This window comes from Cavia porcellus, unplaced genomic scaffold, assembly GCF_034190915.1.
Source record: "Cavia porcellus strain 051 isolate PalLab524CR breed Dunkin Hartley unplaced genomic scaffold, mCavPor4.1 scaffold_10, whole genome shotgun sequence".
Taxonomy (NCBI): Eukaryota; Metazoa; Chordata; class Mammalia; order Rodentia; family Caviidae; genus Cavia; species Cavia porcellus.
The window spans coordinates 61,323,337-61,350,160 of record NW_026947493.1 but is presented as its reverse complement, the minus strand read 5'-3'; the positions used below and the strand labels follow the sequence as shown (position 1 = coordinate 61,350,160).

At 33.9% G+C, this 26,824-nt stretch overlaps 1 protein-coding gene across 1 annotated transcript in view; it reads right to left on the bottom strand.

Moving 5' to 3' along the window:
* Positions 1–25,899, bottom strand: part of Cnbd1 (cyclic nucleotide binding domain containing 1) — a 349,396-nt gene extending 323,497 nt beyond the window's left edge. The window contains exons 1-2 of the mRNA XM_063256859.1: positions 25,722–25,899; positions 1,391–1,463 (exon numbers count right to left, since the gene is read on the bottom strand). Of these exons, the coding sequence (XP_063112929.1) occupies positions 1,391–1,463; positions 25,722–25,809 (161 nt within the window). The 5' untranslated portion in view covers positions 25,810–25,899. The remainder of the gene's footprint in view (positions 1–1,390; positions 1,464–25,721) is intronic.
* Positions 25,900–26,824: the final 925 nt, after the last annotated feature.

Genomic DNA, 26,824 nt, shown 5'->3' with positions numbered 1-26,824 from the left:
ATGAGGATATGGGTGAAAAGTAACACTTCTCCACTTTGGTTGGAATGTGGACTGGTGCAGCCACTGTGGAAATCAGTATGGAGCTTCCTGGAAAACTAGGATTGGAAGTTCCATTCAATCCAGGTACTTCCTTCCTAGATATTTTCCCAGAAAAATTGAAAAGGTCATATCACAGAGATATTTGTGCACCGATATTCATAGCAGCATAATTTGTGATAGTTAAATCTTGGAAACAACCAAAATTTCCATCAACCACAAAGTGGATGAAAAAGATGTGATGTTTTTATACAATGGAATACTAGTCAGCTATAAAAAGGATGATCTGGAGGCCTTTATAGGTAAATAGAGGCAATTAAGGAAATAAGACCCACATTAATATCACATTGTCTCTGTAATGTAAAAAATAACAAAAACTGACAGTAAGAGCCAAGAAGTATAATAGATATTGTAAAAGTGAAAGAAAAGGCAAGTGCTCTAAAGGATACAACGGTATGTATAGTGTGTAAGATAGATGATCATACTTCTAAATTTTTGTTAGATCATTGAACAGAAGAGTTTTCACTATCTATGTGTAGCCACTTTTTATGCTTTGATTTTGTAACTTTAACAACTCTTTTTAACATGATAATATGTAATGTATGAACTAGCAATTTTATGATGTTAAATTTTTTAATTCTGTATTATTCTACCTTTTTTCTCTTTTTTCTATTTTATTTTTTAAATTTTCTTTTCTTTCTCTCTTTAAACAATAATAAAAATAAAATAAAATAAAATGAAAGGGGGAGAGAAAATCTGGAAACTGATATATTTTCCCAAGAGACCCATGAGGAGGAGACCAAAGTCCTGAATAAAGGTGATTAACACAGATGAATATGGAAGAAAAGAACCAGTTTTGTAATTCTGAAACCTCAACTCAAGGAAAGCAGTTGACACCAAAATAGATTTTTAAAATATATACCTCCATGTACCTCACATCTTAAGAATCCTAAGCTCTGAACAGTGATATTTCCCAAATCCCTGCACCCAGTATATTTCAGCCGGAATCTCCTGTGCACTGCTCACTTAGTTCGCTCAATATTTGTGTTTTCAGCCATTTAAGGCTTTTTCTCCCTACAATTGCTTTTACAGTTAAAAAAAAAAAAAAAAAAAAAAAAAGCCCAGCTCGGGATGAGTTGTTTGTTCCACACTAAATTGTTTCCTTAAAATATGACATCTACATTCTGCTTCTTCCATCTGAAGAAATAATCTCCAGGTTTTCAGGTGCTTTTATCCGTGTGATAAATCAGATACCTTTGAGAGTCACCAATGGTTTATTGCCGTACTTTATCCGTGAAACCGGCATATTCATATTCATTTCAATGACAGAAAAAGAAATGCAAGAATAACTCACCTGTGGTGGATATTTCTAATGTGGTATAATGCGTCCAACTGACCATAATTAATTTGCTTAGGCATTTTCAAGGCTGCAAAAAATCAATTAAAAATGTGAGTAATTTTTTGTAATCTTATTAACCAAGTATGTAAATAGAGTTTAATTGCAAACATTCATCATAGAAAAAGAACTCAATGACTGTGTAAATGAGGTATTAACGGTCTTTGTTTGGTACACAAACAGAACTGAATAGGGTGACTAAAATGAGGAAAGGATTTTTTGCATTGATGTCAAATCTGGTCTGGCAGTTTTAATTGTAAACTGTGGAGCTTTATGTATCATACAACATCATTTCTCTGAAAGCAAATCTTTGAGAATTCTTTTCCCATAGCTTTAGAATGTGAACTGTTTCCAGAACTACATACACCACACATGGCAATTCAAACAAGAGTCAAAGGAGAGCATTTTTGATATCTGATTCTCTCTCTCTCTCTCTCTCTCTCTCTCTCTCTCTCTCCCTCCCTCCCTCTCCCTCTCTCCCTCCCTCCTTCCCTCTTTCTCCTTCTTCTCTTTCTCTCCAACCCCCATGAATTCCATCTATTCACTCAAATAACTTTGCAATTCCTTCTGAAATTCAAAAGTAAGATTCCTTAACAATAGAATAAGTACAATCATACTCAAGGATCAAATTAATTGTGATTATTTTCCAGTGGCAGACAGGGTATTGATTACGATAAACATCTTTACAGTGGTGGACACTCACCTCACATGAATTCTGGTTATTCCAGAGGTACAAATGCTGTTAGATATGTTGTACAATAGAAAGCAGTAACAAATACTCATGCATATTATTTCTTTTCTTAAGGAAAATGATTAAGAAAAGTAATGGCTTAATATGTTTATAAAACTTTTTAAAAATATTATGATCACTTTCTACTTTTAGAGAACTGGCAAATCTTGGAAGCAGCCTATATTTCCTTCAACAGAAAAATGGATAAATAAAATCTTCTACCTGTAAGAAATGGAGTACTACTTGGCTATAAAGAAGGATAAATTTGAGTCATTTGTAGGAAAATGACTGCAACTTGAAAACTTATGTTAAGTGAAATAAATCAGATGCATCAGCGTAAACATCACGTGGTTATTCACATATGCATAATCCAAAATATAAGAGCAATGTAAGAGACACACTAGAAAGAAACCTGAAGATAAAACTTTTGCAATGGGGAGGAACAAAAAGGTGGAGGTGGATTAAGGAAGGAAGAGAGACACAGAAATGAGATGTGTACTGTAAATTCACCAACTATCTACAATCAACGTAATCATTTATTCATTGCAAACATGATCTAAAAGAAATGAAATGGAAATGGGAAAGGGGATCGAGAGAGAGAAGAGAAAGCATTAGAAAAGAGGAATAAAAAGAACTTACTCCCTAAAATGAATGTAAGCATTACAGACTGCAAACATACTAATAAAAACAAGTTAAAAATAATAAAGACTCAAGAATGGAAATTTTCCATCTACAGATTTATTCATGACAAATTTAACTTCCCGAATCATAAAATCTGACATCATATAAATACCTTGTGACCTAAAAGTTAACCATTCAGTAAGAGATATTGCTTTCCAAATGTGAAATTTAAGAGAAATTTAAGCAGAAAACTGACTGCTGTCCATCTACATTGAAACTTTTAATAAAGTTGAACCTACCAATTACATGATTTAGATATTTTCTTAACATTCAGTCAAATGCTAAAAAACACTAAATTGCCTAATTGTGCCTTATTATCACATGGAATAATTTATTTTAGGTGGGCCAAGTTACAGCATAGATATATAAAAATATTACCAATATTAGATATGTTGATATTTCTAACAGAAGATATAAAATCTTAATCATAGTAGATTTTGAAGCACATGGACAAGGAAGAGGCTTGTATAAAATATTCAGTTAGTCAATTTACCTAATGTAGTTCAAGGTTAGGGTTGGTAATAGGAAAAGGGCAGAGATTTGGGGGGGTCATACTTTTACAAATTCTAACCACAAAAAGAACTATAAAAATATGCTTCAGTTAAAGCAGTTTACCAAAAAAAATCACAAAACAAAGTTTTAAGACTAAGAATCGCTAGAAAAGAACGGAAAATTACAAGTGCCACTTTTCTTTTTATATAAAAATCACCTTGCCTGAGTGAAGTGACAGAAAATTGAAACCACAGCGTCATACTTGGCTTGGAACAGACAAGTAAACTCACAAACAAAACAGGCTACATGGCACTCAAAGCCCGGTAGAAGAACACTTCAATTTATCAAAAAATTTCTTCCCTGATCCTCAGCTCTGAGAGGTATTTGTCACAAGGGTCTTCATATGAAGTATTGGGCAACATAGTACATCTTGCCTTTCAAAGCAGACTCATTCATCAAAAAGGAAAAGCTAAAGGTTTTAACATGAATTTGCAGCTATCTGAAGACCAGAAGATCAGATGAGCTTTTCTAGTTTTCAAGTTAGCTCTTCAAATCTAATACAGGGATAAAGTTTAAAGAGTTTTAAACAGCACAGAGTTTACTGTTCTTTCCAAGTTATTTTTCTTCTCATGATTATTCTTTAGTCAAGTTTTTGCCAGAAGTTATAGAGGTTTAACTATATCATAGGATAAATATCAAGGAATTTTGATCAGAATCAGTATGCATGAAGATGAGAAGTTCATATGAAATGTTATTTGCAAATTAATCCTAAACCACAACTCTATCATATAATTAAAAAGCCACCTGTCTTAATATATAAGACCCACTATAGAGTACTTAAATGGAAAAACAAAATTCCAATGTTTTATCTTAGTGATACATTGATGACCTTTAGTTCATAAGCATTAATGTTCATTAGGAGTGGATACATATTTGTGTAGTATTTAAATTAAGTATAGTAGGTTTGTCATAGGAGCAATAAAACTTCTGTAACTATTTTTTGATGAGAACTAAAATTAGTAAAACTGTTATTGTAGTTATTTTTTTCTTAAATAAGTAGACTTTAGCTGTGCTTGTAATTAAATGAGAGTGATTAATCTGGTAATCTACTTCACTGTAGTAACTTTTACTTTCTGGATATATACCATAACTGTAATTCTACAATATAAGTAGCAAAATTTATTTTGTGTTAACTGTAAACAATTTTCTCTATAAAACTTTCCCTTAAGGCAGAAGTATAGACTGAGTTATAGGTAGATAGATACAGATAGAAATATAGATGTAAATATGGATATAGCTATAGATAGTGACAAAGATATAGAAAGTCAAGAGATGCCATGAAATAAGCAAAGCATGAGAAATACTGTACATACACAACTGCTGTTTACTAGAGAACAGGCTGATCTGAGTGGCTGGTAGGTAAGATGAAAGAGAAGGTCAGCATAGAATAGACAAAGAAAATGTCACAGTGACCCTGTGGAAATGTCAGGGAACAGCTAGCTGGAAAGGAGGGCTGAAACGTCTTCAAAGTGGTTGCAGTATACACTCAAATAACCAATCCAATGATACATGAAACTCATTCAAAACAATTAACAGATCACAAATACACAATTCTGCAGCAATAGCAAAAGAAATAAGTTTCGTCTTAAATTTTTGTATTAAGAACAGCAGATCTTATACTATAATAAGAAGATGAAGGTGAATTCTAGCACAGGGTTGACATTAACAAAAAAACTGGACAAGAAAACTGGAAGGCTTATGAGCATAACTAATTCTTCCCACACATTTGGATAACCGATCCAATTCTAAGAAGAAATATCCTTTTAAGTCTGAACTTCTATAGTAAGAGATCAGTAAGCATACACATATTAATGGTTAATAGTATCATTATTTATCTTTGTTTCCTAAAATTCCAAATTTAATTCTCCATAAAATAACATTGCATAAGCTTAAAGCATTTCAAAAATAGTAACTAAATGAATCACCAAGACAAAGAAAGAGTGCCTTATTCAGGTGACTTCTATGTATAAAAATTGGCCCTCCAATAGGGCCTGTTGCACAAGCTGGACAGTATTGTCCTGTTTCTTGCCCAAGAAGGTTCATATGTTAACATAAAACCTTGTTAGTTGAGAAGAGGAGAGAATTCTTTTATAATGAATTATCACAATCACTTCGCTTTATATCCAACACTTTTTGGAAAAGGTATTCAACATTATTTCATTCTTATTGTACAATCTTATCTACATTTATCCACCCCAATGTTTTCAACCCTCACATGCACTCTCAGGTTCTCCTATGAGACTCTCTAGCCCAGACCTCTGAACTGTACTCCACCAACATTCGCATAAAAATCACTCTTAAAGCAAACTCGAGGTAACCAAAGTTTTACCTAAAACTTCTTCTGCATTTGTTTTACTCAAAACCCTGATCTTTACCTGCCATGGTGGTATACACCTGTAATCCCAACACACTGAGTCTCAGGCAAGAGGATCGCAGCAAGTCTGAGGCCAACCTGAACTGTCTCAGAAAAAAAAATCTCATCATCTCCTGAAGTCTTTATCTGGATTAAGAAATTTCCTACCACTTATGACTCTGTGGCCAATCTTGGTATCTTACACTACTCTACCTTCTTCGGGACCAACAAATTATGGAGACTGTCAATTCTACCTCTTTTGAAATAGATCCCGAATATCTCTAAATGTATCCTTCCCAATCTTACAAACAATAAAGACCACAGAATTGGGCCACACTGTGTGCACGCTCTACAGGAGGGCTACTCACTTGCATGTGAAACAGATAAGGATCCTGTCTGAGGTTGTCCTGGAGTTATCTGTACTGTTGGGATAATATCCTAAAGATTTTTCAGTACTGACAAATAAGTTCAGACTCTGCATTGAGCTATATCTCCAGGCCTTTTTTATTTTTCCTTGCGGGGTAGATTCTCCCAAAGTCACTGTGTTGCCCAGGCTGGGTTCAAACTCTCAGCCCTCCCGCCTCACTGCCTCAGAGTGCCGGGACTACAGACACCCAATCCTGCGTCACCGCACTTTCTAAAATTCCAAAGTGATTGCACAACTTTCCTGCTTAAACTCCTTCTGTTCTTCTACAGGTAAAAATTTAAATCCTTTGTATATAATACTCTTCCTTTTATTGTCTTGCTCAAAGCAAATTCTCTGACCTCTTTGGACACCACAATTTCTGTCGGCCCTCCCATTCTTTCCATCTTCCACAGTTTATCTGAATGCTTAACGAACATAGCTTGTCCTTTCAGTATGAAACTTTTTGGTTCATTTAGAAGCTTTAAAACTCATTTCTTTTTCAGGTGCACCTGCAAAATTTAACCTAGCTGTGATATTCTTTGAAACATCCTTTTCCTACCAAAAGGTAAATATATGTTCTCTTACAGCACCATGAAAATAGTTGCACTAAAGTAGCCTTATGAATTTTTCATTTATATCTGTGGTTCCTTCAATTTTTCATGATTCCCCCAAGGACTAGGTCTATCTCCCATCCACCTGTGAAACACTAAAACTTATCACAGTGCTTGGATTATAGAAATATTATATCTTAAATTATGATGAATAAATAAATAATGAACGTGGTTCTAATTTTTCAGGTCAATCGTGTGCAATTGAAAATCAAAGACAAACATTGGGATAGGAAAGTGAAAATAAAGTTGGGCTAAAAAATATTTACAGTTCTCTGAAAAGTACTACACATCTTACAGGATGCTTTAGTTTAACCACTGTATTTCCTTTTTCCATGAGATTGAAGATCTCACGTATGCCACTGTCAATTTTTGCAACTAAAATCCTATTCACGAGGGCAGTATAATCTCCCTAAACAACATAAAAAATTTGAAAGAAGAGCAAAAATTTTGATCATTAGTGAAACTGAAAATTAATCACATTGCTTACCATACTTTGAATAATACTGGCCAAGCATAGTAATATCAATGAACAATGATACACAGATAAATGTATTTCTCTTCTTAAAAAGAAGACAGGAAATAAAACACTGAAAGTCACAACCAGTGAAAATATATCTGGACTGGGAATCCCTGGCATCTACAGAGCAATGAGCACTCCTGAACCAATGATATACATGAAATGGTTCAATGAGTGCTCACATACGATCTTTATTTTATAAGAGTAAAACTTGCTCTGATAGGATAGAAGATAATTAAGGTGGCACTCAACATCTATGAAACTGATTGCAATAACTGAAGAGAAATAGATTCTAAATAACTACTCAAATCATTTGCAATGTAAATGATGAGAACGCCAATACACGGCACATAGTTTAGGGATGAGTACAGAACAAAGTTGATGAAAATGTCAAGAGTTATCTGACAAAAAATTTATTCCATCTGCTGACCTGGCTGACTCTCAGCCACTATTCTTTTCAATCAAGAAATTTACCTTTAATGACTGATCATCATTTGATAATCCTGGTATTTTAGTATAACGTACTATAAGAAAAAAAAGATGAAAATTATTAATTTAGTAAATAAGATGCACCAGGAAAAAATTATTCCAGGAAATAGGCATAATTCCCGTATTCTTCTAATACACAATCTCACACACACACACACGTAAACTTACACACTAGCCTTAATTAGGGAAAAAAACAAAATTCAAAGGCATTAGATATAAATATTACAATAGAAAAACTGCAAATGAAAAAGTATCTGATTCAGCAAAGAAGAGAAAAATAAAATTAACAGAAAATAAATCCATCTTTAAAGGCAACATTGAAAAAAGTATGACAATATGACAATATGACCATAGACCAAGAGGCACACATTCAAATAAGTAGGAAAAAAATAAAAGTGCAAAGTAATAAATAAAGGAGATTTTATAAATGAAAAAATCATTCCTGAGTAAGAAAAAAATTGACAAAGGAAGAGCTATTCCAAATATAATACAAGAATACCTGTCTTATATAAAAACTTGAATGCTAATGATTGAATATAATTTTATGACCCAGAAAGGGAAAGGAAAATAATGACACATGATGTCCAAAAGACTAGATGTTCTAGATATCGCTAGACTAGAAACTAATGCTATTAAATTTTAAAGAACGACAAATAATGATTTAACACCAGCCAAAAGAAGACAATTCTTGCAGATGTACAAACTGTTTGGCCGCACATTTCTCGAGAAGAATGTCCTGGCAAATAATAATGCAGCCACATGTAGGAAAAACCATGACGCATGAGCCTTACTCTAAAGAATTTAAAGTTCAGAGATAAATATACATCCTCAAAGCCTACGTAGGACCATAAGCCCTTTCTGAATAACACCATTTGAGTATCAAGTTGAACCTAGTATACACTGAATGAAAAATGGTATACAACAAAGGCTAAATAATACTGACATGACACTTAATGAAGGGTAGGAAAAGTTTGCAAAATTCCAGAAAATAGTAAATTTCCATGGATTATCATAGAGATTTACAAATAAGAAGTAGCAGATTGAAAGTTTGAGCAAGGAGAGAAAAGTATAAAATCTAATTGCATATCTTCTTTTGCCCTTTACAAAATTAATAGCTACAGTTTTTAAATATTTAAAATGATTAAAATTTAATAATATCTAAAACATATATATATATATATATATATATATATATATGTAGCCCAAGACTGAAATAACATTGTTAGTCATATCAAGATGTTAGAGAAAATTTTCCTCTTTCATACTAGGTTATAAGGATGCACTGTATAAAGCTGGTAAATGAAGAAACACAGGGTCGGATATAGAATATTAATTTTTGTTACAAATTATAAAATATCAAAATTTATAAAGTAAAAATAACAGGTATGGAGAGAACAACCCATACAATATCTTCCTTTGATCACCTCACAAAAAAATCCTACTTTCTATTTTCAAGTAGAAAATGAATCTCTAAAGAAATACAAGTAAGAGGTAAATTAACTGTGTATAAAATTTTATTTCTAAATCAAAGAAACCAATTCTAAGGATGAGACATAGAAATTACAATATGAATTTGAATAAAAAATCACACTCTTCCAAGAAACAAAGAAATGCTAGAACTTGCAAATCCTCTAATGGACAAACTATCAATAATTTGAACATCAACATATGTAATAACATCCATTCATTAAAAATGTATGATAAAATGAGACTAGTAATTTACACATTTATGTATTTATTTATCTATTTACTATTTCATGAGATGGGATATTTATATTCTCTCAGAACACTTCTACACAAAACACTAACTGAAAAGTGGAAAAATACAAATTTATACTGGTGAAACGTTTCAAAATCATATTAATCAAATGAAAATCAGCAGCAGTAGAACAAATTGAAGTCCTCTGTTACCTGATAAAATGAAAGGAGAGGAATACAGCGTCACTTCTGTGAAATTTCTACCTTGAATCTAATCATAAGGAAACATCAGACGAACCAACCAGAAGGATATTCTGCAAAATAACTGCTTTGTATTCGCTCAGTATCAAGGTCTTGAAAGTCAAGGAAAAGTGAAAAGCTGTTTTTGACTGAAGGAAGTTGAACAGAAAAGAAAGTTATATAAATATGACATTCTGAACTGAATTCTCTTACTATTAAAAAAATTACAAAAATAACCAGCCAAATTTGGATGGAGTGTAAGGATTACAGTATATCGTCAGTGTTAACTTCTTGATTTTCATGAATGTATTGTTATGTAAGACAATGTCTTTTTTAAATGTGCAGTAAAGTATTTGTTGACAATGAAATATCAAATAACCAGAAGAATAAGTTTCTTCCAACACCTATAGAATGGTGATTATTTCCAAATTTTCAAAAATGTATTTAGAAATTAGTATCTTTCTCAGCTACTGACTTTTATAGCTCAAAAAATGAGAAAAATATTTCACAATAGAAAGAATAAATACAAAAATATCTATAAATAAATTGTGCAGTGATATAAAAGGAGAGTTTCATAAATTGAAAGTAGAAAGACAATGTTATAAAGATGTCAATAGACTAGATATATTCAAAATCGCAAGAATTTTCATAAATTAACCATTGATTTAAAATATTTCCAATGAAAATATCAAAGCATTTTTTTAAAAAAAGATATTTTCAAATTTCACATAGAAAAGTCCACATGGAAGAATAGCCAACAAAAATCTTTTAAAAAGTAGTACTCCACAGATGTTAAACTTGGAAAATATTGAAATAAAATGCTTATGTTACAACTAGGTTAGCTGTTATAAGTAGGTTAGCTATTTCGGTTACATATAGGCAGCTAGCAAGGGAAAGAGCCTAAGATGGAGCTAGTTTGGTCAGTTTTACAAAGACAGTGCACACACAGGGCTAAGGAGTAACTAGTTATATATATATATATATATATATATATATATATATATATATATTCCTAACTCAAAAATGTAAAAGCAAACAAAGGGAAAAGTCAGGATAAGAATAGAAAGGACTTTAACACCAGCAAGGACACTGTGCAAATAATCCCTTCCTACAACAAAGCTGAGTTTCAAGGAATTTAAAGACACTGAGTAACAGCTTTTTCTTTTGAACTCTGAATTAGAAAGCCTGACTGTTAATCAGTTATTTGAAACCCATAGCACTACCTGCAATAGGTAAAACTTGGACACAGAAGAGATTCCTAAGCTCTGCTTATTCACACGTGAGTGTAACGAAGCTCATTCTGGCCACTTATTTTTGGACATTTCCCAACTTTCTCCTTCTACCTCTCCCTCACTTCTTCCTTTCTCCATGATTTCATTCCTCAACTTTGTGAAACACTCACCCAGTTTGCACAGTAGCATTTCCACAGAGATAGCGATTCAATACTGACAAATGAAAGATGAGAGATCAGTGGAAAAATAAATAACTGGCTCCAAAAATAGATTCAGAATGCTTACAAAAATTCAGCACATAACCAGGCATAATGCATACCTGTAATTCCAGCACTCACAGATGCTGAGTGGGGAAGATTTCAAATTCAGTCTTGGCCTTAGCAATTTATCAAGATGCCCTATCTCAAAATTTTTTAAAAAATGAAAAAGAATGGGAATTCAGCTCAGTACAAAGGCCTTGGATTCAATTCTCAATACACTGAAAAAGATCAGTATGCAATAAAAGTGGTATTTACTTAGAAAAAGTATTTGCTTAACAGATGATGTTAGAACATCATTTGGCTGGTCAGTTGGAAAAATGCTTAACTGGTAACACACTGCTCTATACCATAAAATCCAGATTTAGCTAATATTTAGATCATTAAATATTAAATATATACATATATATTAAAGGAAATAATGGGGAAGTTATTTTTAAACCTTGGTATAGACAATAACTTTCTAAGCATGGTCAGTAAATATTACATAAAAACTACAAAAGCATTGAATGTAAACTGAGAAATATTATTTTACACAGAACTAATTGCTTTTGTACACAAAGTTTATTTAGCAAAGTGGAATAGAATCTACAATAGGCAGGCTGATCACATAAATATAAATAGCCAAAAATTTATGAAAAGATCTAAATCAAATGCAGATTTAAATGGCAATAAAAAGCTATTTTCTAATAATGTATTAGAAAAAAGTTTATTTACACAATATGTATAACAGTGTGTAAGGTGGATAACTACATACTGCTAGTGAGATTAAAAATTAATATAATCCCTTGGGAGAAAATCTTTAAATACTTATCAAAATTTTAAATATACACATTTGATTCCATCCCAGGAGCTGAAAGTGCACTAGGTGATTCTCAGCACACGGGGTAAGCTTTGAAACATTACGCCCAGCTGGTAAGACCCTACTCAGTGTGCTAAATCACCAGAGGACACATTGAAGATCCCATGGGCTTAATTGGGCCATATGCAGAGACCTCCATTCTGTCCCAGGAGCCAAAGGTGCACCAGGTGATTCCCAACACATGGGAGGAGTATTAGAACATCACTCCCAGCCAGAAAGAACGTTCCCAGCATCCTAAATCACCAGAGGATGCAAAGGAGATGCCTGCAGATCTAAATTGACCACATCCAGGAGCCAAAGACGCACAAGGTGATCCCCAGGACACAGGGGAAGATTTGGACCATTGCTCTCAGACAGTAAGACCCTTCCCAGTGTTCCAAATCACTGGACAATGCACAGGAGGTTCCTGTAGGCCTAACTGGGCCAGTGATCTCCAAGAGGATAAAAGTTGCCTGCATTCTAACCCAGGAGCCAAAAGTGCACAAGGTGATTTCCAGCACACAGGGAGACTTGGAACATAGCTCAAAACCTGGAAACATAGGAAAATGACAAAACAAACGAGCAAAATGCAATCGCAAATCTGCAGCCCATCCCAATCAAGCCTAGGAGACATGGACATAGAAGAAAATATAAGCCATAAACATGAAATTCCTGAAATGAACATAACTGAAGTAAAGAAACAACTCCAGGAAGCTATTAAAAAAACTCAAATCAGACATAATCTCTCAGGTGAAAGAAATGATAAATGTAATGAAAGAAATGCTAAACACATCTAAAAAAGACAGTTAAAAAATGAGAGGAACAGTGAAAAAAGATGGAAACCCTGAATGAACAATATAAGAAACAAACAGAATACGTGAAGTAGATTCAAAGAGAATTCAAAGAGTAGATTAAATCCTTACCTGCAAAGAAAAGTCCATGTTCATATGGATTCACTGCAGAATTTTACAAGAAATTCAAAGAATACTTAATGCCAACAGTCCTCAAACTCATCAATTACATTGAAAGGGAAGCAATTTTCCCTAACTCATTCCTGGAAGCAAATATTACTTTAATACCAAAACCTGAGAAATACACAACTAAAAAGGAGAACTACAGACCAATCTCCCTAATAAACATAGATGCGAAAATTCTCAATAAAATATTGGCAAATAGAATGCAGCAAGTCATCAAGAAGATTATACATCATGATCAAGAGGGATTCATCCCAGGAATGCAGAGATGGTTCAACATACATAAATCAATAAATGTAATCCATCTTAGCAATAGAGTCAAAAGTAAGAATCACATGATCATTTCTACATATGCAGAAAAAGGTTTTTATAAGGTCCAACACTTATTCATGATAAGAACCTTACAGAGAATTGGAATAGATGGTCTTTACCTCAATATGATAAAAGCTACTTATGACAAACCAACAGCCAGCATCATATTAAATGGCCCAAAACTGAAAGCCTTTACCCTAAAATCAGGCACAAGACAAGGATATCCATTTTCACCACTCCTATTCAATATAATTCTGGAAATACTAGCCAGAGCAATTAGACAAAAGAGGGAAATAAAAAGAGTAAGGATAGGAAAAGAAGGAGTTAAATTATCATGATTTGCAGATGACATGATACTCTACATAGAAGACCCCCAAAACTCCATTGAAAGACTCCTAGATATAATAAATAAATTCAGTCATGTAGCTGGATACAAAGTCAACACAAAAAATGGGTAGCATTCCTATACACAAACAACTAGATCACTGAGAGAGAAATAAGAGAAGGCACATCCTTTTTAATAGCATCTAACAAAATGAAATACTTAGGAATCAATCTAACAAAGAAGTAAAAGATCTATTCAGGGAAAATTATAATACCTTGAAAAAGAAATCAAAGAGTATCTCAGAAAGTAGAAAGACATTCCTGTTCATGGAAAGGAAGAACAAATATTGTGAAAATGGCCATTCTCCCAAAAATCTTACACAGATTTAATGCAATCCCAATCAAAATACCACTAGCATACCTCACAATTATAGAGTACTGACTCTTAAAATTTACCTGGAACCAGAAGGGACCTAGAAGAGCAAAGACAGTTCTAAGCAACAAATGCAAAGCAGGATGCATCACAATCCCTGACTTAAAGTTATACTACAGAATTACTGTAATAAAATCAGCATGGCACTGGAATAAAAACAGACTTGAAGATCAATGGAATTGATTAGAAGACACAACAACTACAAGCACACTAAGCCACCTTATCTTTGAAAAAGAGGAAAAACACATTCACTGGAAGAAAGATAGTCTCTTTAATAAATGGTGCTGGAAAAATTTGCTCTTCATATGCCAAAAACTAAAGCTAGACTCATGTCTAACACCATGTACTAAACTAATGTCTAATAGATCAAAGATCTAAATATTAAAAAAGAAAGACTAAACCTGTTGGAAGACAAAGTAGGTTGAAATCTTGAAGACATAGGGGTTGGTAGAGAATTCATGAACCAAAATCAAACCGCATCTGAAATATTTCTGAGAATCAATAACTGGTATAACGTCTTATTAAAGAGTTTCTGCATGTCAAAAGAAATCTCTGGCATAATGAAAAGAAAACACACAAATTGGGAAAAAAAATCTTAGTAAACTGTCCTTCAGCCAAAGGACTTCTGTCTAGAACATATAAAGAAATTTTTAAAAATCAGACCCCTGAAATTCAAAAACCCATTCCAAAAATGGGCATCTGAGATGAATACAGCTCTTAGATGAAGAAACACAAATGGCAAATAAATACATGAAAAAAAGGTTCACCATCATTAGTCATTAGAGAAATGCATATTAAAACCACACTGAGATTCTTTCTCCAGAAAGAACAGTCAGGATAAAGAAAAATACCAACAATAAATTCTGAAGAAACTGTGGGGAAAACAGGAACTCTTCTCCACTGTTGGTGGGAGTGCAGACTAGTGCAACCACTGTAGAGGTGAGTCTAGAGGTTCCTCAAAACGCTGGGATGGGAAGTGCCATTTGACCCTACTATTCCACTTCTGAGCATATTCCCAGAAGAACTGAAAACATCTTACCACAGTGATATATGTGCACCCATATTTATAGCAGCACAATTTGGAATAGCTAGATCTTGGAAACAACCTAAATGCCCATCAATAGAGGAATGAATAAAATGGTGTGGTATTTTTATACAATAGAATACTACTCAGATATTAAGAATGATCACATTGAGATAAATGGTTGCAACTTGAGACCATACTCATAAGTGAAATAAACTCACATGTGTAAGTATCATATAATCTCCCTCGCGTAAGAAGTGATAAGAGTATATAACATACAAGAAAACTCAGTAAATACAGTGAAAGGATAAGAATCTGCTTAAAGGGGAAAATATAACATCTCAGGGAAATGGAGGATAAAGAAAAAGGAAGGGAAAATAAAAAATATCTAAAATTATATAAACACTTAGGATAGCTAAAATGATTGTGCTACAAATTCTATAAGGTCTTAGAACAAAACTCTTAACATTCATATCAGAATAATTGTCCATGTTCATGTATGGTGATCTGAGGAACTCTTGAAGATCATTATATAAAATAACAACCCTAGTTATGCTCCTATCACCTTGTTTCAAAGTCTTATATTATTAGTGTTTTGGGCTCTTTACTACTGCTATTTGTCTTTTTTGTTTTGTGTCTTCCTAGTAATTTGCTTTGTTTGTTTAATTTTGTTTTTCCCTCTAATACAGACAGGATAGGTGTATATGTAGAGACTTATACATGTGGAGAGTTTCTCTTAAACAGTTTGTGAGAATCGATTATTTAATGCATGAAGAAATGAACAGCTACTTTGAGGAAAAACATTATGTTATCCATTGATGATTCTATATCCTTTTGCTGTGTAATCCAGTAATGTCATTATTCTTTGTTCAGAGTGATTTTAGTCTATTTTGTACTGTTTAATTTCAACATACATGAAGATACAGACAGCTATTTAGAAGAGAACAAAAGACATTAGGACAGCCATTGTTAATTTCCCTATTGTCTGGTTTTGAAGACCTATAATGCCTTCATCATTCTGTTCTGATCAGCTTAATACTATTTTTGTTTTGTATTAATTCTTTGTGTGTGAAGATATGGACAACCATTTTGAAGAAAACAAGAAACAATGTGATAGACAGTGATGATCTCCTGTTGTCTTGCTCTCTAATCTGTGTCATTCACATTGTTTTCTTCTGATTGGCTTTGTTCTGTTTTGTTATGTTTAGTTTTACCCTCTTTAAGATAAAATTTTAAAAAAATAAAATCTATACATCTTTTGACCTTCCAGTTATACTTTCTTACCTAATGTAAAGAATTCTGAACATAATATTTGATTTTTAACAGCAAAATTAGGAAAACCAATTTTCATTGTGTCAGTCAGGGTCCTGTGATCAGGAAACAGAAACCACAGCAGTTATTTTAATAGAGAGAACTGATACAAAGAATTGTTTAGCCTATAATAGAGAAAGTAAAGAAGTATCACCCAGGAAGTACCTACTACCGTATTTTCACTGAGTAAACTGAGGAAGGTCAATCACGATAGAAATCCAGAACAAAGCTGCTCAGAAGCTGCATCTGACCCACAAAGAAAAGGCCTCCTTTCAGCTGTGGGAGCAAGTGTATTCAGTGAAGCTATTTCTGGGTAACTTGAGGAAACACAAATGCAATCAACTGCTTCTGATGGAATAAATTCTCCCTGCTTGAGTGAAAAAGACATTGCTGGAAGACGTTCATGAGGGAAAAAAGCAGATAAAGAAAACAAAAGAATAAACTCTCTTCTTAACTATCCCACTGCTGTCCAGTGTCTCTAACATGACTATTGATAGATGTTAATAGAAAGTCATCTGGTTAAGGTTTGAAATTAGACAATAGTAATAAATGACATGACAACTTAGCAAGATTTTGTTATACTTAAACAATTAATGTGACCTAAAATGATTACGGTTCAAACGTATGTGTTGGTAAGAAAAATCATTCATACTATAGCAGTGGTAGCAAACCATAGGATGCAGGTGATAGCCAGCTGTTTGCTATCTTTGAGAACTCTAAAAGGTTTGCCATCACTGATATATAGTAATATAGGATCATTAAGTGAAAAATAAAGCTATGAATAGAGTAACAAAATTCCCTGCCATATGTATTTAAAAAGATCTCCCATGTTCATGGTTTGAAAGAATCAATACGATTTGTTATGGATTAAAAACTAGTGGTCAACTTAAGCCCAGCTGAACTAAATTGGCATGGTGCTGACTGTGGATGGCCCACCTGAGGAAGTTACCAGGATAGAGACATAGAGAGGAAGAGCAGGGTATTGTGGGTTCTCCTAAGTGTTGCTGTTTCATGCCGTTGGTTCTCCTGGAGGAGCTGGTCATGCTGGCTTCCCCCATATGAATTCAGCCATTATTGTCGGAGAAGCTCGGGACCTTGTCACTGAGAGTAGCTACAGTTCACTTTGGGGGAGCTCTGGTCCTTACTTTGAGCATCTCTTCCTGCCTCTGGAGGGGAAGAAGTGTGCTATTTAATCCCCAGGAAAGGCTTGTCACACTGATTCCTAACATATCCTTGACTGTTCTCATCATCAGAGAAGCTTGGGACCTCACAGTTGCTGAGGATGGCTGTGCTACTTTTTAAGGGAGCCCTGGTCCTTATTCTGAGTGTCACTTCTTGGCTCCAGCATGAAACCCTCAATGTACTGGCACAGCTCCTTCACCCCTCTGGCATAGACTTTCTAAGCTTCCACTGCTGACCTTTGGGTCTTCCAGTGCAGATATGTGAAACAGACTTGCATGAGTCATTGTCATGGGCTCCAGTTGGACTCATGGAAGGCACTGTCCTGGGCTCAAGGTTTTCAACTGAACTCAGGCAGAACATTGCTGTGGGATCCAGACCCTCAGCTGGATATTCTAGATCTTTAATATTGTGGACAAATTTCCTGCATTTTCTTCTAATTAGCTCTGGTTGACTATCATAAAACATAAATTGTGTCCTGTATGTAATTATTCTCCTTGAAACCCCTGACTACACAATTAAAATGTCCTTACTACCCAAAGTTATCTATAGTTTCACTGAAATCCCTCTCAAAATTGTGGTGTCATTCTTCAAAGAAAAAAAAAATCCTAAAATTTATATGGAGCCAAAATAAACCCTTAATAAGTAGAAAAATTTAGCAAAATGAAAAAAGCTGATTTAAAAATATCTTATAAACTATTTTAACAAAAATTGCATGATATCGGAATGGAAATAGAAATATTAATTCATGGAACAACATTTATAAAGTAAAAAAGAAAATCTCTACATTTGTATCTAATTGATTTTCAACGAAGTTGCCAAAAAAAAAAAAAAAAAACACATAGAGAAAGGCTCTCTTCAAAGAGTTTTGAAACAGCTAAAACTCCACATGCTGAAAAATGGAATTGGATCTTTATCTCACACCATATAAATATCAGCTTAAAATGAATTGAACATTTAAATATAAATCCTGAAATTGGAGAATATTACTAAAACATAAGTAAAAAGCTGTACAGCATTGTTCAGGGAAACAATTTTTGTAAATATGACCACAAAAGCTACAGGCAAAATAAGCAGAACAAAGCAAAATGGATAAGAAGCATCAAACTAAAAAACTAAAAGTAAAACAAATTAAAAGAATAAAGAAAAAATGTACAGAATGGAAGAAAATATTTTCAAATTCTAAGTGTTGCAAGAGACCAATTCAAAATGCTTAAGCAACTTAACAGCAAGAAAGAAGTAACCTCATTTAACAATTGGAAAAAGACCTAAACAGTTATTTCTCAAAGGAAAATATATACATATGCCCAACAGCTATATGAATAAATACCCAGCATCTGCAACCATGAGAGAAATGCAAAATAAACCACATGAGATATAATCTTATAATTGGCATTGAAAGGATGAAGATAGCAAGTCTTAGAATGCAAAGAAAAAGGAACACTCATACATTATTGGCAGGAATACCAATTAGTTCAGTCATTATAGAAAACAATATGGTAGTTCCCTAAAAATTCAAAATGGAATTACCATATTTCTCAGTAATCTCACTTCTGGATATATATCCAAAGGAATTAAAATCAGAATATCAAAGAGATGTCTATGTCCATTATTCCCGATAGCCAAGATATAGAAGCAACCTAAGTGCCTATCAACAGATAAATGAGTTAAATTGTGATATTTATATGGAACAGAACATTAGACAGGCTTTAAAATGAAAGAAAATTTCATCATCTTCCATGGACAAAGCTGGAGGAGGTGTAAGCTAAGTGAAATAAGCCAGACACAGAAAGACAACTATTGCATATTTCATATGAGGAATCTAAAAAATCGAATTCTTAAAGAGCAGGGAGTAGAAGAATAGACCAGAGTCTTTGCAAGGATTGGTTAAAGGAGTAAGGAGAAATGTCGATTAGAAGTTACAAACTTCTAGTTAAACAAGAGGAATAAGGTTTTGAGTTCTGTTGCATATCATGGTAATATGCAACATGGTAATACAGTTGATAATAACATATTGTACATTTAAAAATTGCTATGAGTGAATTTTAAATATTCTTATTAGATCATAGGTAGATATGGTAGAAAAATCAACCAGCTCAACTTTTCTACAATGTATATCTATACCAAAATACCAATATTATAGCTAATAAGAATGTATAATTGACATTTTTCAAGCAAAAATAAGAATATATTATTTTAAATCATCAAAAGATAGACACTTATAGACATATATGAAAAATTATTTTTGTAATAGTTGTTTCTAAAGTTAAGATTAGGTATATGTTGGGAGAAAGCCTCAAATTTTCAGTGTTTTCCTGAGTTGGTATATTTGCTATTTGCACAGTAATTTTTTTGGAAGTATCCACAGTCAAATCCAAGGTCTTATATATGCTAAGCAACCAGTCTACCACTGAGCTCTAGCCCCAAGCACAAAATTTTTGAAAGAAACCTATTCGTCAAAATTCATGTAAACTTTGTCAAGTGTATTCATCCTGCATTCCATATTAGGCATTGAAGGTACAAGACAAGTGAAAGATAACCATTTATCTCAATATATTCATCTCATAAGACCCTAAGCCATAAACACATATGTCTAAAGTATTTAATATGAAATTAAAAGTAACAATAATAATAGAATAGGAAACCAGAGCTAAAAACTATCAGAAATATGGAAGTGCTCACTTCATATCAGAGAGGAAAGGAGAGTCTTTCAGAGACCCAAGTAGGTGAGCAGACTTCGAAGAACTGGAATGACAGTAACCAATATAGAAAGATAGAAAAGAACCCCAAACACAGGAGAACTGAGCTAAGTCACTAGAATATAGTGAGCGTTATGAGGTACTGCAATTCAAGGAATGATTTTCCCCTCAATGGATAACTCCATCTCTGTTTTCTAGAGACTAGATTAAGGTATAATGTCAACTGTATGCAAAATAATATTGCTCATGTTAACAATAATCACTCATAGGTAATTGTGCCTGGACTAGGAGCTACTATGAATGATCTATAAACACCTGATGGAGTCATTGAAATGGGCTTACCTAAGTACCTTGACTTTTGTAACTGCGAAGTCACTTGTGGGAAATCTGGAAATGCTGCCCATGGAATCTAAGAGATATTGATGTATGAGACTTTCAAGTCAGGACAATTCAGCACCTATCCTAGTAATTTTCATTACCTTAAACTTAGGCCCTCACCCTGGGGCCAAAGAGGCCTGTGCAAGCTGTTGTCCAAGTAGCCGTGAAGACTTCTGCACAGAACTGGAATCCCTGAAACTGTCTTGAAGGGTTTTAGCTCTGTCCTACAGTTTTCTGAGCGTATGTGCTGAGAACTTAATCAAACTTAGGAAATTTCTCTATAGTTCTCATCAGTATTGACAAATGTGTTTAAGGAACAACAATTCAAGCATTTTAGCTATAGTAGAAAATTGTATTAATTAGTCAGATCTAGGACACCATTGATAGATTTTAGCCAAATAATAAAAGATTCAAATGTTAAAATAGGAAAAACAGATTGTAATCTAATATTTAAAGGAAAGTAGTACCCTATCAAGCAAGTAACCTGATTCACTATACTTATTAGATGATCAGCGAGCAGATCAATGCAAGGTGATGGAAGACAGATTTAGATATCTGAAAGACTGATTATACTATAGAGATAGATGATAACAGAGTTGTAATTTCTGAGATAGACTGAGAACAGAGCAGTACCTGAGGGAGTAGCCTGATGTCTACTGGACTGTGAGATTTACAATGCATTTCAATTTACTTCATTTCCTGTTCTCAGTCTGATCCCTCAGGGAACTTGGAGTTTAAGCTTAAATTTCCAGAATTTAATTTATAAAGGTCATTCAAGATTGTCTGACAAAAAAGCACAAGTACATTTAGATAGCTATAATAGTAGTTGGAAAAACACGAGGCATGTTTGTTTTCTTGTCTTTGTTTTTCCAATGAAACATCCATCTTTTTGATATTAAAAATGAAAAAATGCCTTTTATGCTGTGAAATAAGGAAGAGAAAATAATCATTCAATGCATTTTTCTAAACCATCTACTGATTATACAAGTACAGAGACACAAATATTCAACCATCTTTTGCACATTTTATTACTTCTTAGTCCTTTTAATTTTTAAAATTTTGTTCTTTTATACTGTCATGGCTTTTGTTTAGATGCCCCCTCCCCAACAAAAGACCTCAGGTGGTCACGAGGGGGTGCTTTTTCAGAGGTGGCTGGATCCAGAGTGTGTGACACTGGGATGGATTCATGGCAGTGCTAGAATCAAGAGCACTAGGATAAAGAGTGTAAGGAGCCTGAATAACATGTAAGGGACAGAAAGAGCTGTGGTCCTCCCTTGCTTGCTTTCCTACTTCTGCCCACCATGAACTGTTTCTTCTCTGCAGTGTCTGTTTCTGTGCCACCCTTCCTTGAAACCAGTCAATAATGGCCTGAAACTTCTACAAACTATGGGCTAAATAAACCTTTTCTCCTTTAATTTTAGGTGTCAGGTATTTTGTCTCAGCAACAAGTAAAGTAACTAAAACACATAGGTTACAGTTCATTTGTCTGTCTTTGTTCCCCACAGACAATCCTGTTTCTTTATCTGCACTCCTAGGATTTGAACGGGTTAGAATTTTAAAATATAATATTCATTTTTCCAAATAAAACATACTCTATATGCTAATGAACTGAGAAATCTCCAAATTATAGAAAATGCCCCTGATGTCATAAAAACAATGGCATGATGTTTTCAGGCTCTCTGTAAATGTACATTGCATTAAAAAGAGGGGGGAAAAAAACCTTTCACTTAAGAGTACCAAGCTGTTTCCAGATTCCTTAAAGTATCTCTGGTCTTGAACACTATTTTCTTCTATAACTTCATATGCTAGAACAAGTAAAATGTACCTACAACATCCTTTGAATTTAAAACATTTGTTTAAACATAGCACTGTTTAACAATAGACATTTGTTTGTAGAAAATCACATGAATTCTTTCTTACAGATTAACCAGTCAAAAACATGAATCTCACTCTCTCTTAGAATAAGCTCATTAAGTATGAAAATACAGAAATGCAGCATACTAACGTAAAGACAAGTAGATCACTAGATCATAATCATAGGCCAATGGTAAAAGACAACTTCCTACATCCCACTAACAATTATTTTTAAAAAAAAAAAACACTTGTTCCCCCTTCTGTACCCTCAAGACATAAACTTGTACTAAAAGTGGGCCATGTGTATATTTCAGTCAGGTGATATTTTATCCAAATGGTAAGACTATAAGATTTTTGAAGCAATTCTGATCCAAAATTTAAAAAATGGCGTGATTCTTGCTTTAAGACCCCTCATCCCTTCTCTAGAGTTAGTAAGTTATGATAAGTCAAAAGGACTATAGAAGAAGACCTGAAAGTTTATAGCTCAGGGAACTGAACTGCTTGAAGTTGTCTGTGAGTCCAAATGTCACAGGCAATGAGCCAGCTGTGACCTAGTGTTTGAAGATATGTGATACGTTGTTTCTCTTAAAATAAGTGCATCTAAGTAGACAAAAATGGTAAAATGAAATTAATCCTGGTATATCACTTAGCGAGGAAAGTAGGGAAGAGATTTCAAGGTAGTGGAGAAGAAGGAAAGAAGGGTGCTAGTGGTCTTTCCTTTCCATGTTTGTGAGTAGCGAAAATTCATTTACACAAATGATAGTCTTAGGAGATTCTCCCATTTCACTCCTGTATGAAGCTAAATCTCATTATCCTTAATTGTAAAATGAACTTTGAATTGTTCTTGTAATAAATTCCCACAAACCTACAGACTTAAAAACATTGCACAAATATATTATCTTCCAGTTATTGAAATCAGAAGAAACAGGACCTTGGGCTAACATGAAGCTGTCGGCAACGCCGAGTCCTCCCAGAGGCTTTATTAGAAAACTCATCTCTAACCCCCGTCAGCTTCCAGAGGTCCCAGTGCCCTGATTCTTGCTTGGTTCATGTCTCACTGCACCATCAAAGCCAGTGATGGCCATTTGAATTTTTTCACATCTCAGCATTCTGACTCTGCCTCCTCACCTCCCTGTTTCAGTAATAAGGACCCTTATGATTACAATGGACACTAGAATAATCCACGATGACCTTCCCCATTGCAATATCAGCTCATTAAGCTGCCTTAATTCCACATGTATCTTCAATTCTCCCTTGCTAGGTATCATAGAATATCCACATGTTCTGGGAATCAGGAAATGGACTTCCTTTGGTTCCCTCATTACTGTCACACCAACTAACTTCACAAAATTGAAACAACATGCATAATGCTTATTGTCCTTACGAAGGACTCAATAAATGTTCCTTACATATGAGCATTTATCCAAGAAAAATGGACATGTATCACTAAATCCAGCATAATCCACCAAATCCAAAGTAAACAATGACATAAATAGACAGACAGAGAGACAGATAGATAGATAGATAGATAGATAGATAGATAGATAGATAATAGATAAATATAAAGAATGACTGGATTTTTTAGGTATTCAGATGGATGTTCCTATTTATGCTCATTATATTTAGAAACATTCCTGTTCATATCTTGTTTATAGCACAGACAGTCATTTTATGGATTGACAGCGTCTACCACACAGCAGCGTTCATGAGATCATTGCTTCAAAAGTAACAATCAGAGTGTGCAAAAGGGAACAGTTGACTTGCAAGAGTTAACATGAAGACACAGCTGTTAAGCAAGCAGGACACGTCTCTGAAGAGGCCTCTCAGACACAGAACACCGAGGAAGAACCTCTAAAGAGAAAATCGGGAGCTCTACTGCTTCCCATTAACCTCTATTCAGTTCTGAGATCTAAATTGCCGCTGATTTTTCATCTTTTAATCACTCCACAGAAGTTAAGTGTCCTTGGGAGACACTGCAGAGAGTGGCACACATTTTCATCCCACTGATTCTAAATTAATTTGATCTTTTAACTCCCAGCTACTAAGCTGACTGGGCTGCTAAAAGAAATTATGTTAGAGTGACTTTTTTTTCTTTTATAAAACCTGAATGTAGAAGCTGTGGTTTGTGCTAAATTACATTTAATACTTATTTTCACTCACAAAGAAATAAAAAATACCCAACTCTTTACAATGATGAACATATGAGCATAAAAATATAAGAATTTTAAGGATTAAATCTAAAACCATTTAAAATGTATGCATAACTCCCTTCCAATGATATCAATAGCTACCTATGATATCTTTTTCCTGGAGACCATAAACACCAAATTTTAAAAACTCTAGAAGAGTTAACTCCCACAGGAAGCTAAGAGGATGAACAGATTAGGTTCTTCAAATCAATACCATAAATTTGCCCAATGAATAATAAGGTGCTAGAGTTAATTCTTTATTGAAGTTGGGAAAAGTCACATTACTTCATTACCTTTGTTATCTAAAATTATTTTAAAACCTCACCTAACACTGGGACTATTGCCCATTGCTGGTAAGTAAGATGCTGTCCAAATAATATCTCCCTGAATTAGGTGGCTATAACAAGTATTTATAGTTTTGAGAAAATTCTCTGTGCTTAGGTGGACTACATAAAATAACACTGTCAGTCCCATACATTTCAAAATATTCCTATACTTGAATCCTATTAAATTCTCAGTCAAATGCTACAAATAAAAAATAAAATGGAATAGATTTCACAGTCAGGATAATGAAAATTCTCTTTTTTCTTTTATTTAAAATGAAAATTGTCTTGTTAAAATTTAGCATTAATCATGTCATGAGGAGTAGTACTACCAACCTTGGATAGGGAATATATTAGCTATCAGAAACAAATACTTGCTTGGTCATGTGACCTCTCTGAGTCTTTATTTTCTCTTTTCAAAGGTATTTCATCAAATTTGAAGCTCTGAGATTTCATCAGGATCCTCATTTTACAAAGCATAAAATTATTTGAAACCTAGAGAACTGAAATAGCCTCAAGTAGACAAACCAAGGTTTGTATGCTTGTATTCTTTCCATTTCACTAGCATGTTGCCAAGGTTCTCAGTGCCCTTAACAACCCTCAGATGCTTTAGTTCCTATTCTTGGAGTGATTACTATGGAAAACATTGACAAATAATATCCTCAAAACATGCTCCACTCACGTGGTATGCTGCGAAGTGGAGGAGGAGGCACATTACTAGTAGCTATCATTTGAGAAAAAATCGCACTTTGAAGAGCAGACATAGGCATCTTGGCAGCTCGAAGGCAGCTGATCAGAGAAGCTACAGGGGAGGCAAATGATTCTCTTCACTCTGGGCATCAGAAAGCAGAACCCTCAGGGATTCTCTCATAGGCTGAATCCTGTGGAATCTTCTTGTTCACAGAACTGTATCCTAGCAATGGCATTAGATGGGGAGCCGTGTGCACTATGGGGAATGAGACGTGTAAGAGGCAATTGTGATCCACAAGGCAGATACGGAAGAATGAACAGAACCCACATGTCTGGGGTACATTAAAATTTCATTTTGTTGGTGTTTCATAGTAGACAGCCCCTTTTCTGCCCACGATATAGAAGCTACAGACCCTTTTTGTACCAGCAATAAAAAGAATAGGATATTTATACTTCTCTTCATGCACACATAGAGCAAAACGGGGTTTCTAATTAGTGCACAATAAACTTATCTCTGGTTTTATTTATCCATATTCTGACTATGGCATATGTTATCCATTATTTTCTGCTGGTGCACAATAATGCTGAATATGAAGGGTACTGTATATGATCATTTTGTCTTGTATTTTTTAATTCTTCATGTCATTTGAAGTTTTTAAAAACTCTTTCTCTAATAATTCTTGTGGGTTATATACAAAAAGACTGTGGCCATCCAATACTTGAGTTGGACTAGAAGAATATTAATCATTTTTCAGCCATCTTCATCAATGTAACATTAATGGCTAGAATTTAAAACTAACTGTTGTATTATAAAAGTAACAAGCTTATCTTACAACACTTCCTCTTAAATTGGATATGCACAATAAATTTAGTCCAGTACAATTTTTTCATTTAATATATATTTTTCTGCCTTTGATTTTACAAACTCTTGACTCCTTGTGGACTCCAATTTGTTGAATCTCACTTATAAATGTTCTTTATCTGTATTTCTCCCATACTATCCAGTTAAGTCCCACCACCTGCCTCACTGCTCTTTAGAATGAAATCTAGTCATTTCAACAGTCTCACCTGGATAATTCTTCATGCCTTTTGTTG